This window comes from Lactuca virosa, chromosome 3, assembly GCF_052849685.1.
Source record: "Lactuca virosa cultivar CGN04683 chromosome 3, Lactuca_virosa_CGN04683_v6, whole genome shotgun sequence".
NCBI lineage: Eukaryota > Viridiplantae > Streptophyta > Magnoliopsida > Asterales > Asteraceae > Lactuca > Lactuca virosa.
The window spans coordinates 92,679,228-92,693,762 of record NC_136428.1 but is presented as its reverse complement, the minus strand read 5'-3'; the positions used below and the strand labels follow the sequence as shown (position 1 = coordinate 92,693,762).

The 14,535-nt window shown below is 37.8% G+C and overlaps 3 protein-coding genes across 6 annotated transcripts; 2 read left to right on the top strand and 1 right to left on the bottom strand.

The window, feature by feature from the left end:
- Positions 1–3,785: 3,785 nt before the first annotated feature.
- LOC145166190 (peroxidase 3-like) lies at positions 3,786–6,308 on the top strand. Of its 4 annotated transcripts, none has more exons than XM_079085127.1 (5): positions 3,786–3,890; positions 4,078–4,379; positions 5,056–5,253; positions 5,353–5,515; positions 5,706–6,308. In XM_079085127.1, exons 2-5 carry the CDS (start codon positions 4,179–4,181, stop codon positions 6,119–6,121), a joined length of 978 nt encoding a protein of 325 aa, XP_078941253.1. In that variant the 5' UTR covers positions 3,786–3,890; positions 4,078–4,178; the 3' UTR covers positions 6,122–6,308. The 4 variants fall into 4 exon arrangements, with proteins under 4 accessions (XP_078941253.1, XP_078941256.1, XP_078941255.1 ...); XM_079085130.1 differs by having other exon boundaries at positions 3,882–3,956; positions 4,119–4,379; XM_079085129.1 differs by lacking the exon at positions 3,786–3,890 and adding an exon at positions 3,906–3,956.
- Positions 6,276–8,197, bottom strand: LOC145166189 (pentatricopeptide repeat-containing protein At2g13600-like). Its single transcript, XM_079085126.1, has one exon. It carries the CDS (start codon positions 7,802–7,804, stop codon positions 6,389–6,391), a length of 1,416 nt encoding a protein of 471 aa, XP_078941252.1. The 5' UTR covers positions 7,805–8,197; the 3' UTR covers positions 6,276–6,388.
- A 1,107-nt stretch (positions 8,198–9,304) lies between these two features.
- LOC145163833 (uncharacterized) lies at positions 9,305–10,589 on the top strand. Its single transcript, XM_079082583.1, has 3 exons — positions 9,305–9,817; positions 9,987–10,224; positions 10,282–10,589. Exons 1-3 carry the CDS (start codon positions 9,305–9,307, stop codon positions 10,587–10,589), a joined length of 1,059 nt encoding a protein of 352 aa, XP_078938709.1.
- Positions 10,590–14,535: the final 3,946 nt, after the last annotated feature.

Sequence of the window (14,535 nt, the reverse complement as noted above, 5' to 3'; positions counted from 1 at the left end):
ACCATTTTACCCCCTGGTCAAAGTCAACTCTCTAGTCAAAGTCAATATTATGGGTTGACCAACTCGCCGAGTCAACCTTTTGACTCGCAGAGTTCTGTAACTCAGAAATCTTGAAATCACGACACGACTCGTCGAGTTCCCTTATGGACTCGACGAGTCCTTCTGTCTGATTGGCCATCTTAACAGATTAAGCCCATATCTTCTAGATCCAAGGTTCTTAGCTCGTTTGTCCACTTGAAAGGCCTTCCTAAGGGTAAAGTTTCCAACTTTACCCGTTCATAGCTCTTCTAAAAGGGTTTAGACAAAACCCTAATTCCTATAAGACATGAATCTTGTCCAAAAGGCCATAGAACCTCAAATCCACGCATACAAATCCAGATCTAGGGTTTTAGCATCTATTAGACACATAAAGCTCCGAGCTTTCCTTCCATGCATGGTCTTTTAGGGCTAAAAAGACCATAAACTTGCTTATATGCTTGCATGGGGCTTCCATGGTCATAATGTTTGCACCTTTATGCCATGGAACCCTTTCTAGATCCTAGATCTGAGATATAAGTCACTTGGGACGTCGCAACCCAAGGACCAAGGTTCTTGACCCAAAACTTTCATAATATGGAGATAACTAGATCTAAGAGAAGAATGATCAAGTTGGAAACTTGATTACCAGAAAATGCAGTAAATGAAGTGTAGCTCCTGGATCTACTTCTTCCCCTTTGAGCCTTCTATCTTCTTCTTCTTCCACAAGCTTCACAATCCATAAAAACACTCAGAAGTGGCAAGAACTAGCTCCAAATCATTTATGGCATATTAGGGTTGCGATAATAGGGTTTTGAGGTGATTGAGGCTGGGGTGGAGGCAAAATATGATGTTTAAATAGGGTGCAAACTCTGAAAATTAGGGTTTCCTCCTGATGGACCTACTCGCCGAATCCAAGCTCGGACTCGTCGAGTAGACCATTTAAATCCCGCGACCAAGCTGGCACCTACTCGACGAGTTAGGGCTACCAACTCGTCGAGTAGCTCTTACAAAATGAATATTTTAATGAATTAAATGCGTATCAGGAACGGAGCGTTACAGTATTAGTCTAAGTGAAATGACTACATAAACTCTCCTGAATAGATTTCAGGTACACGCTGCAAAACTTATTATATCATATAAACTAACAGATTACCTTTCATATCTCCTATAAAAATGGTCTTTGTGCTTGTTAAAAATATATGGTTTTGGTCTAAAAATGTTTGTTGGTGCATTAGTGGTCCAATTTTAGATACCTTATGTGCTTTTGGTCCCTATGGTTAGCATCTTTTTGTGGTTTTGGTCCATACCCTACATGAAAAGACAAATATGTCCTTGAATATTTTTTTTTCATTTTCTTTTAATTATTTACTTATTACTCGAATTAAAGAAAACGAAAGGAAAAATTCCACCAACCCACCCCTCTTATCCCCTCCCTCCACTCTTATCTTCTGTAAACAAATTTTTTAAAAAAAAAACACTCTTCCATAGTGCACACTCCAAGAGCCAAAAGGTTTTTCAGTCTGTCTCCCCCTGTTTCGGCACCGATGTTCGTCACCCTCTTCCGTTATTGGGGTCCATCGCCTTTTCTAACACTGGTGCCCATCGCTTTTTTTCACCACCGGTGTCCTTCGTCCCCTTTGTTGTAACCAGAGCCTATCATCGACGTCCACCATTATCACCCCTAACCCTCTGTTCAAAACTTCGACCATTCGTACCATCAACTTCTGTTTAACTTCCTGTTTTCCCAAACACAAATCTCTGGAAGAAGCTTAGTCGTCGTCCGTGTCGTCTTCTGTAACGACGATTATCGACCTCCATCAATGATTGGTAAAAAAGCTTGAAATCAATGCGTACACACTTGCAAATCCAAAAAAGCTTGAAATCCACACACACACACACACAAATCCATGGCAAAAAATAGACGAATATTTGTTTGGAAAATCATAGCTCCAACGGAGGGCGAAATATATATTGGTTTTTGTTTGTTTCATTGTTTAGATCCGGACAAGTGAAGGAGGTGGTGGTGGAACTGAATTATAGGAGGGGGAAGCGATGGTAGAAGGGGGTCATGTGGAGAGAGAGGGAAAGAGCGAGAGAAACTTAATCGTTGAACCCAAACCCTAACATTGTTGTTATTGTTTTTGTTTGCAAAACGTAGATCCGATCTGCAAACCATAACTCTGGTAGCGGTGACTTAGATTTATTTGGGGACGAAGCGAGGTCACTAGGGTTGTAAATAACGACATCGTGTATGAGGTGGTCCATCTTATCAAGCGGTTGCAGTGGCTTAGCGGAGCTTGAACACACAAAGAAAGATAAGGCATCGGCTGAATTCCGACGAGAATGGAGGTCGCCGACAATGGTTGTGGACACCGGTGATGGAAGGTGGAATTGGTGATGATTGAGGTTCAATATTCCTCCGCAGTGTCATAAGTATTATGATAGAGATGAGAGGGGAGTTAGTTTTTTTTTTTTTTAAGTTAATTAAAGGTAAATTAATTTAATTAAAGTTTTTCAGCAATTAAAGAAAATGAAAAATATAAATTATAAGGACATAAAAGTAATTTTAAGTGTATAGGGACCAAAATCACTAAAAAAATGTAAGATTGGATCACTCATGACTATCAAATCTTTTTAGACAAAAACACGTAATTTTAACAACTAAATAAACAATTTTTATAATTTTGTCTAAAATAAAATAACCTTTTTAGTGTTTTCCCATACAAAATTGTATTGCTTTAAAGGCAAGACTCTTGTGCAGAAGTTGTCGGAGGTGGAAATTCACAGAAAAGAGAAAGTAAGAGAAAAAAAAAAAAAAAAAAAAACCCGAAAACTATGTATTTAAAGAAAAAGAGCACCTATATGCTATATGCTATGCCTTTTAGCCATTCTAAAAGACAATATTCCTTTCTTAAGCATATAGTATATAACAAATAAAAAAATTAAGATTAAAAATAACCATAACACATTCAAATTATTATTAAAAGACAGGTATATGTTGTGATCAACTCAATTTTGATTTCCATTATTTAAAAATATCGTCACACATGACATATATAGTCCAACCAAAGTGGACGTTGGTTTAATTAAATCGTAATCCTCATAAAACAAATAAACAAAAGTAACTTGAAAAACCAAAAAGTCAAAAATGGTATCTCATAACATGGGTCATTGGAAGAGATTTTATATTATTTTTCATGAGAATAATGCTTCAGCCCTACATCCTTTTTAATCAAATTAATTAATATGTATCAATAATTTTTATTCAAATTTATTTTTAATCATAATATCATTGAATAATAATCAAAATTTGTAGGTTTTTTTTAATCACTTAAACTCTTTAAAAAAACTTAATACTTTAAGTTTTGATTTTGTTCGGTTGTCATCCATTTTCATTTTGTTAACTTAAAACCGATTATATACGACGACATATTCAACCTTTTGATAACTTAATACGGTAAATTAATACAATGATATATTCAACTTTTTGATAACTTGTAACGAGCAAATAATACAATGACATTCAACTTTTTGATAACTTGCAACCTTAAACATGATATAGTAAAAGTTTGATCAATTCAAATTCAGACATGTTAACTGTTTGCATGTTCTGCAATGCATGCATGTAAATGTACGAAAAGAGAGAGCAGGTTACCAAAACCACCATTATTATATATAATTCCAACTTTATCCACTGTAGTCTCCCTTTCCAGTTGGCAAATGAATGATATTTATATAGAATAAAATAATATAAAAAAATCTTAATCCTACAAGTCATTGAAAATCACAGTTATGGCACAATCCCAACATCTCCAACAACTCATGAGTTTATAAACTAAATATCCATCAACTACTTCTTTTCACGAGCAACGGTATGTCTTCTGTGTTTTAGTGTCTGTATTCTTCTTTTATGTCTTACGTACATGCATAAGTAGCAGGTGAGATTTCTGATCGACATCTGGAATCTTACTTCTACTTTCAACTAATCTCAGTTTTATTAATCATTCAAGATAACATTGATTAGATAGTTTAATATGATATGATATGACTTAAATCCAGGAGTTACTTATTGTTTTCATTCTCTATAAATTCAATCCGAGGTTAACGAATCTGTACAAAAAGAAGTGGGAGAGAAGGTGAAAACTGAAAAGGCGACAAAAATGAAAGGATTTTGCTTGATCATTCTGGGTGTTCTAGCAATTCTTGGATCAGTTGAAGGTGATTTGGAGATGGGATTTTATGGGAGTTCATGCCCTAAAGCTGAAAAGATTGTTCAAGACTACGTGAATCAACATGTCCCCAATGCTCCATCGCTTGCAGCTGCTCTTATCAGAATGCATTTCCATGATTGTTTTGTCAGGGTTAGTATATTCTTTTTAGCAAAAGTTTAATTTAATTAGCTGTGTTCATAATTTAATCGATAAGTTACATATAATGCAGAAAAACAACTTAAGGGCATCACAATATATGATAATGTTCATATCATTATTAATATTTTACCGTATCCATTAAACACCAACTAAACATTCCACATTATTCATTTTTTCTATTGAACTATGTATTGTGGATGATATAATAGATAATGCTATGAAATAGGCATTTCGACTTAAATTTATTTTTTGTACGTTTTTTCCTTCATTTAGTGTCTATAATCACTTTCACAAGTGTGCCATAGTTTTTTCAAATATCATTTAAACATCTAGAAAAAAAAAACATAGCCTAACTATAGCATGGTCATTCAAGTCGTTCATTTTAATTATTGTGGGTCCTGTTTTTTTTATTTCTTCTCTGCTAATTAAGCAGGTAGACCCTTGTACTTTCACGTTTTTTATGCATGCGAAATGACTATTTTTGTCTTGGAGCCCTTACCTTGACATGACAAATTAACAAGATAGGTTCTTAAAGTGACAATCAAAACATGACACGTTGTTTAGTTTCATCAAAACATAATTTGAAATTTGATATTTTAGTTTTCAATTATTATAAAATGACCATTTTGACCTTGCTAACATTATTGTTGTTTGGAAATTGGAATAGGGTTGTGATGGATCAGTGCTTTTGAATTTTACTTCAGCCTCAGGGAATCAAACAGAGAAAGTGGCAGTTCCAAACCAAACAGTTAGAGGGTTCGATTTCATTGATAGATTGAAGAGTTTACTTGAAGCAGAATGCCCTGGCATTGTTTCTTGTGCTGATATTGTTGCTCTTGCTGCTAGAGACTCAATTGTTCTTACTGTATGACCAATTCTAACTTTTTTTTAAGACCCATAAAATTTAAAATAAAATATAACAATAACGCTTTTTTATTATTATTTCCGGTTTAATTAAATAAAGGGTGGTCCTACATGGAGAGTGCCTACGGGTCGAAGAGATGGACTGATGTCAAACGCATCCGAGGCATTAGCCCAAATCCCGGCTCCATTCGATAACATTACAATCCTCACACAAAAGTTTGCAAATAAAAGTCTTGATTTGAAGGATCTTGTCTTGCTTTCTGGTACGTATCTTTTTTATCTATTTATTTAATTATTTTATGCAAAAAAGTTATTATTCCAGTAACCCACGAGCTAGCCCACACTAATGTCATGTTCCCCACCTGGCTGACAAAAGCCGAATCCATATTAAAATTAAAAGTCTCACACTGTAGCTGCTCAGACTGTAACCCTTGGCCGTTTGTTTTGTTTCAGGTGCTCATACTATTGGAATCTCACATTGTCCATCATTTACAAACCGTCTATACAATTTCACGGGTGTGGGCGATCGTGACCCGACACTGGATAGCGAATATGCGGACAATCTCAGATCAAGAAAATGTAGAATACAAAATGACACAACAACAATAGTTGAGATGGATCCCGGAAGTCGTAAGACTTTTGATCTTAGCTACTACACGTTATTACTAAAGCGTAGGGGCTTGTTCGAGTCTGATTCAGCTTTGACTAGGAACTCCAACACCTTGACTTTCATCAACCAACTCCTTCAAGGATCAATTGCTAATTTCTACACTGAATTCGGATTATCCATGGAGAAAATGGGTCAAATCGGGGTCAAAACTGGAACCACGGGTGAAATTCGAAGGAACTGTGCAGTTGTAAACAGTTAAAGAGTGTGAATTTTGGTATAGGATCTCCGTTTATATGTTTTGGTTATTTCGTATTTAAATTTTGTGGGGTTGTTTTATTTGATAGACAACAAATAAAAACGTGATTGTGAGTTGTGAGTTTTATTACTGATACTTGTAAAATAAACGAATAAAATGATATAGAAATGGCTTTGTTTTTATTTTCCAAGTAATATTTTGTCGGTGGCAACATATAAAACGACATATATAGTTTTGACTCGATACTTCATACTAGCCAAAATCACGTGGTCACCTCAATCCAACATTCCAACTACATCCAGTGTCTTTCTTTAACCCTTTATTTTCCATCAATTCCCTTAATTGTTGGATTTCATCCCATAAACCACATTTAGCATACATATTCGACAATAAAACATAAATCCCAGTATTCATAGGATCCAATTCAAGTGCTCTTCGAGCTGCAAACTTCCCCAAATCAACATGTCCATGATCACAACAAGCACTCAGCAACGCCCCCCAAACAGAGACACTTTGGGTCGCTTTACTTGGCATGTTTTTCACCACATTCCAAGCCTTTTCTAACTCACCTGCTCTACAAAACAAGTCAACAAGGCACCCGTAATGCTCGGGATTTGGGTTTATCCCAAAATCCCGACCCATGGACTTGAAATACTCGATGCCAAGATCAATTTGACCCGTGTGACCACAAGCTGAGATAACAGTAACAAACGCCACCCCATCTGGTTTAACTTTCTTTGTTAACATCTTTTTGAAAAGTTGAATTACTTCTTTGTGATTCCCGTTTTTACCATATACGTTAAGCATTGATGTCCATAAAACCACATCGGGAGATTCTGCCATGGAAAAGACTTGTTTCGCTTTGATTAATAGCCCGCATTTTCCATATAAATCAATTAGTGAACTCAAGAGAAAGACGTCAGATTTTGCATTGTGAATTGTTCGAATTACTTTTGCGTGTAGTTGACTACCTAATTCGATTGCATACATCCCAGAACATATACTCAAAGCCATGGAAAAGGTCCAATTATCATAACATAAATGTAAACCAGGCATACTGCGGAGTAATGTGATACCATTCTCCCACATTTTAGCATCGGAATAAGCTGAAAGAAGCGCATTTGCGCAGACTGTGTTCTTCAGAGGAATTTCATCGAACACCTTTGCTGCATCAAGAATAGCCATTGATTTTGAGTAGAAATCAACTAAGGCACTGCCTAAGAACACACTAGAACCACACCCAGATTTCACTACATGGGTATGGATCTGTTTCCCGAACCCGACATCTCGAGTCAAACAAGACGCTGTTAACGAGCTACACAAAGCGTATGTGTCTATTGGAACGCCACTGACATGCATGAAAGTGAATGTTTTGAGAGCAACAGAAGGATGTCCATTTCTAACAAAACAAGAAAGGATCGAATTGAAGGGAACCGGGTGTGTGAGAATGGAGGAATTGAAGAATTTGGTTAGTGTTTGAATGTTGTTTTCTTGAGAACAATTCGTATGTGCGTATGCGAGATTGGTTTGGAGGGTGTAAGAAATGAAGATTATGCCTGTTCTAAGTAAATGAGCATGGACTTTCTTGATGGCTCTAAGATTGTTTGTTTGCGAAAATTTGGCCAAGAGGTTACCGAATGATTCATTGATTGAAGCATCAAGGAATGAGGGAGTTCCAGTAAACATATAAATGGTGGAATCCAAACGCTCGAAAAATAATTGGGTGTTTCAAACGGCGTACTTTGTTTCCAAGTATATTAACGGAGCAAATCAGCCTAAAGTGATTTTGGCTGACTCGGTCAAAGGCGTTTGATAAACCAATTGTGGGCGTCTAACTTGGAAAGCAATATCTAACTGTGTAAAAAGAGGGAAATCAATTGAGTGAGAAAGAGAGAAGCATTTCTAATTGTACCCTTGCCCTAGCGTAGAACATTTCAGAGCCTCAACCAAAATCCGTCGATGATTTCTTCAACCAACAACATCCGTCAACGATCTGCCTCTGCCACCCAACGATCGACGCAAAGTTCTTCTCCTCTGCCACCCAACCCAACGATCGACGATATCAGGTATAATTTTCTGATTCCCATTTTTTTTTTTTTTTTTCATGTTGTTGTACTCAATGTTTTAAAAACCAGTTTTTTAGTTGAACCGTTATGGCGACCGGTTCCCGGTTTAACCGGTTCGACCGTCGGGTCAACCGGTTTCTATAATTTTCATCTTTTTTTTTTATTACACATACATACATACATAAATCATGAATTTGACTTCTACAAATTCAATCATTAAAAATACACATAAAAATAAGTTGTAGATCAATATAAATACATTAAAATAACACATAAATATAAGTTTTACATCAATTTACATACGTCAAAAAGAAAATAAAGTATAATACCGAAAAAAATATAGTTTTAAATGAAAACAAGTGCATCAAAAAATATCATAACATTTACGATATGTTTTTATTTAGAAAAATCTAAATAGATGTGAAAAAGTCTACCAAAGTTTATTATTGAAAATAGTTTTTTTCCATGTATTTTTATTTAGTTTAACCGGTCCAACCGGTTTATTTTGACCGGTTCAACCGCTTTTTTCTAAAAACCGGTCGGTTCAATTTGGTTCAGAAATTGGTGTATAACCGGTGATAGTATTACAGTTCTAACTGACAGGGGTAGTTTAGTAATTTAACTAATTGTTAGTTAGTAAGTGGTTATTAGTTGTTAGCTGATTTTCCCTTTTAGATGTCTGTATATAAACTTCATTTTGAGTTTCAATCAAAGTAATGAATCAGTTTCAATCTTGTTTGATCTCGTAATATGGTATTAGAGCGAAGAATTCATGCTTTCATTCAACTGATTCCGATCAATTTCCCAATCAGATTCAAGTCATTTTTTTTATTTCTTAACCGATTTTTTCTTCCAATCAGTCATCCGTTCATCTTGTGTCATCTTCACTGATTGTGCTTCTTCTTCATTCAATTGTTCATATTAATTGATTGTTTTTCAGATCGATTTCTTATTTTTTTTTTTTAATTTGGTTTGTGATGCCAACTGACACCAATCCGAGTTCCTCTACGCATTCTATTGCCCCGATTGATGACAGAACACATCCATATTACTTACATCATTCCGATAGTCTGGGTTTTGTTCTTGTTTCTCAAGTTTTGATCGGAGACAACTACAATTCATGGAGTCAAGCGATGCAAATTGCTCTGTGAAAAATAAAATTGGATTCATCGATGGTTCTCTTCCGAAACCTATATCTTCAGATCCAAATTACAGCGCCTGGATGAGAAATGACAAACTTGTTATTTCGTGGATATTGAATTCTGTTTCAAAGGAGATTTCTACCAGTGTGATGTTCACAGAGACCGCCATTGACATCTGGAAGGATTTACAAGATCGATTTCAACAAAGCAGCGGTCCACGCATATTTCAAATTCGGAGAGAACTTGTCAATCTATCTCAAAATCAAGACTCTATTAGAGTTTATTTCACTAAATTGAAGTCATTATCTGAAGAACTCATCAATTTTCGTCCTCATTGCACCTGCAACAAATGTACCTGTAATGGAGTTCAAGAAATAGAGAAGTACTTCCAAACTAAGCACATAATGAATTTTTTGATGGGATTAAATGAGTCATTTTCTCAAATTAGAGGTCAAATTCTTCTTATGGATACTTTACCTTCTGTTAATCGTGTTTTCTCATTGCTTGCTCAAGAAGAAAAACAGAAATCTCTTTCTAATGATTCTCTAACAAACTTTTGCTTTTCTTGCCAAGGCTAATCAAAATCAACATCATAAATTTGCTAATAACAACAAAAATGGAAATAGAGAAAGGCCTTTCTGTTCTCATTGCAAATTGCAGGGACACACCATTGATAAGTGTTACAAACTTCATGGTTATCCTCCTGGATATAAACCTAAATCAAAAGCAAACTTTCATGCTGCTGTTGTTATAAATGAAGATGTCAATGGGAAAAGTGTTATCAATGATAGTCTTAGCAATATGTTCAGAGGATTTTCTCAAGAACAGTGTCAACAAGTCTTATCTGCTATTTCTTCTTATATGATTTCTGTTAATCCAAATGAAGAGACTTCATCAGGTAAATGTTATTCTATTTCTATTAAACATGGCTCAAAATCTTCATTATGGATTTTAGATTCGGGGGCATCTCAACATGTTTGTCATGATATATCACTCTTTCACAATATTTGTAAGGTTCACAGATATATTGTTACTCTTCCCAACAAGATTACTTTACCAGTTCAGTTGATTGGAGATATTAGATTGGATCATGTTCTCACACTCAAGAATGTTTTATATGTTCCTGCATTTTATATGAATCTTATATCAATCAGTGCTTTAACAAGAACACAAAGATTTATTGTTTATTTCACATGCAATCATGCTTTGATTCAGGATATCAAGCTCATGAAGATGATTGGCAGGGCTGAGATTGATGCATGATTATATGTGATGGGAAATGATTCTACAAGTAATATATCACATCAAAATAACTTAAGGGTCAATGATGTTTCATTAGATGTTTGGCATAAGAGGCTTGGACATCCCTCAAATAAAAGGATATTTCCTACTAAGGATTTGCTTAATGTTGATGTATCTTTGAATACAAACAATTCACATTGTCATGTTTGTACATTAGCTAAACATGTAACACCTGATTCCTGGTATGTATTTTATTCAAGAATTGTATGTATTTTCTCTGGGACTCGACGAGTTGGTGGCCCAACTCGTCGAGTAGAGTCGGGATCTGCGGGAAGTTTAAGTGACCTACTCGACGAGTCGGAGACTGACTCGGCGAGTAGGTGTTGTTTGAGTGAAACCCTAAATTTGAGGGTTTGCACCCTATTTAAACACCTTATCTTAGCCTCCATCGTCCCTATCACTCCCAGAGAGCTGTATATCGAAACCCTAGCCGTTTTTGTGTGTTCTAAGGCCATTTTGGTGCATTTGGTGGATTGTGAAGCTTGAGAAGAAGAAAGAAGCTTGATAGTTCGAGTTGAGGCTTGGAGATCTAGAGATTTTGGTCCATTTCCAGCTCAATCAAGGTAAAATGCCCCTGTCTTGGTCTTCCATATGGTTATTCATCCTTAGGGCTTAGATTTTGGGTGCATTTAGGGCTTTCCAAGCCATTTTCGGATTTGTGGAGTGTTATATGGAGTCTTACCTTCAGATCTGAGTTATTGGAGGGGTCTCATGGTGATGATATATGGTCCATTGGCATGACCTAGACTGCTCTAGCGTGCCAGCCTGGCCTGGCACGCTCCTGCCAGCCCTGCCTGGCGTTCCCTTGCGAGCCTTGCTGGGGACTCCCTTGCCAGCCCTGCTGGGGACTCTCCTGCCGGCTCGGCCAGGCGCTCCCTCGCCTGGCACTCCCTTGCCATCCTTGCCTGGTGCGCGCCCGCCAGCCTCGCCCGACGCCTCCGGGCGGGGCCGCCCAGCTCCTTGCTAGCTGGGCCTGAATTGGGCTGGCCCAAGGCCTGACCTAATTGTCCCCTATATAATGAACAGTACCTCCTCCATGAAGGAGGACTCTTTCCCTGGATCCTTCCCTTTGGCTCAGCCGCCACTATACTCCGGCCGGGTGGCTCAGCCGCCACCCTCCGCCGTCAGCCACCATATACCACCACTAACACCAAGATGGTTCTCTCCAGCTATGGAGGACCATCTCAGATCTTCTAGCTGATCTAACTTGACCGTCGGAGTCCGCTCCCGGGGCACAGTCCATGGGACGGCTCTAACGGGTTTGCACTGTGATGTCAGATCTCCGCCGCAGCAGAAGAGCAGAAGCCTTGTCGGAGGTTGATGTCGCATCATTTGGCGCCATCCCGGATTCGAGCAAGTAGCAAAAGCCTCAGTTGGCCTCAAGCTCGATTTTGCCCAGATTTGTTCAGGTCTGATGTGCTTTCATCTAAGATTTGTTCAGATCTGTTCATTTCTACCCATCATTTTGTTCAGATCTGTTTGGATCTTGCCAAGATCTTTTCAGATCTGTTTAACTATTGTTTAGATCTCTTGATCTGTTCACTTTTTTCAGTTCAGATCTATGGATCTATATGATTTCCTTCACTCAAACACTCCCCAAGTTTACAAAAACCTTCTTAGAATCGTTTTTGGTTCATATTTTGGGGGTTTCTTGAGTAGGATGAAGAGAAAAGAAAATTTTTATGAGTTTTTCTTCAGATCTGTTGATCTACTTCATTTTTAGCTCAGATCTCTAGATTTGAAAGTTTTTGTTTAGTTAATCATCTCTTAAGTTTCAAAACACCAACTCAGACCCGTTTTAATCATATTTTTGGGGAAAGAAGAAGTTCTCAGGAGCTCTTCTTCGTCTTTGTTCATATCTTGGTGTTTTATCCAAGCAATTTGAGAGTTGAAGAACTTTTTTCGTAATTATCTACTTTACTTTCTGTTTATGCTATCAAGAAACCACCATCAGTTTGCAAAATCTTATGTACAACTTCATATAAGTTGTTTTGGTGCTTTCTTTAGAAGTTTAGAGAAGAGACACATAATTTTTTCCAGATCTGTTCTTGCTCACATCTTGAGAAGGAAAGAAAGTTTAGGGGAAGAAAACCCTTTCAGATTCGTTTTTGTTTATGTTTTGGTGTCTTTCCAGAAAGTTGAACAGAAAATAAATTTTTATGAATTTTTATCCCATTTCAATCCATATATTATCAGAAAATCGTTTTTAGTAAAGATTTTCTATGAGCATCTTCACTCCCACTGCAACAAGTATTTGTACATACAACCATATGGCTTGTACATTTCATAAAAACCTTTAAAAAGAAAAAGAAGGGAGGAGATGTCTTGATGGGTCTTAACCCACTTTCAGTCCATGTATTTTTCTGAAAATCTCATTTAGTTTACGATTTTCAAGATTCACTCAAGTTGTCTAAAAACTTGAAGTAAAAATAAATGAACTCTTTTATGTTCTTAAACTTCCAGAACTCCCATTTGAGAATTTCGTATATTTTTCACCCTCCATTTATTTATTTTTAACCCATCTTAAAGTTACCTTTATATTTTAGTTACCATTTCAGTAAATGGTTTTCAAAAAAAAAAAGAAGGAAAGAAAAAAAAGAGTCAGAAAGTGAGTTCTATACAAAGAAGTGATAACATGTATACAAAAGCAACTGCACACTCAAACAGAGAAAATTTTACAGCTTATATTTACAGTAAATTGTACAAAATATTACAACAATGAGCTGTCATCTCTAACCCTACAAACGACAACAAAGGGGGGGGGGGGGGTAAAGGTGCACAGTGCACCAGACAAATGACAGAGCTGTCTATACAAAAACAAAGTTGGACCCCAACTGGTCCAATACCTTATGTACAGAAAAAACAAAAGAGTCGGGACCCACCGGGTCAACACATCTTCCGGTCAGTCAAAGCCTTCCTCGATCTCCACCAAACCTCGTCGGATCACCTGCAGCCGACATGCAACTCCAAGCTCCAGAGTCGCGGATCACAGCCGCCATCATCGACGTCTCTCGGCCAGCCAGCAAAGGCAACTCTAACTTTAGTGACCATCGTCACCACCAGACAACCTGCAACCTAATCACCACCAATCGCCAATCACCATCGCGAGGCATTCCTAGTAACAGGCGTCATCCACAGTACCAACATCTAGCAACGCATCATTGATCGAATCAGCTGCCTGTCACAACCCATCCATCGTTTGCTACCCCAAGGGACAACTTGATATCGCTGAACAACTTCAAGCGACGACCCAGCAAGTCGTCGCCGTTCCCCCAGCACACGGAACCCAAAAACAATCAATCGTCGGCCTGCTGTGTTCGAGTAGTCGCCACCTATCGGATCTAAGACATCACCAAAATATCACCGGAACCACCCATCAACCAAACTAGCCCCAGTGCCCGTCGCTGCCGGACTCACAACTCCATTCACCTCGACGACCCCCAGCAACCATCGCTTCACAGCAGTGCCGACACCAGCAGCGGTCACCGGTCATCTTTAACGCCTCCAGCAGCAACCGCTTTCCTCAACCCCGTTACCGGTGGTACTGACTGATCTGTTGGACTTGCTTCAAACATAACCACCGACTGGAGCCATATCATTTCCGATCGCCACCCGCTAAAAGCTTCTCTCCCATCACCGCCAAATCACATCCAACCGGCGACTCAACTGATTAGCGCCGATGGCTAGATCGTCGCCGTTTCCTTTCTTCTTTGTGGCATTCTTGAAACAGATCGTGAGAGTAAGGGGGAAAAGCGGCTGTAAGATAAAAGTCAAACACACTTTTGATACCTATGGACGTTCAAACGCACATACACAGCGAAAAAGGGATTTGGGCCTCCAACTCCATAAACCCTAACAGGTTGCATATGGGCTTTCATTTCTTTTTGGGCTCATCCTATATCAAATG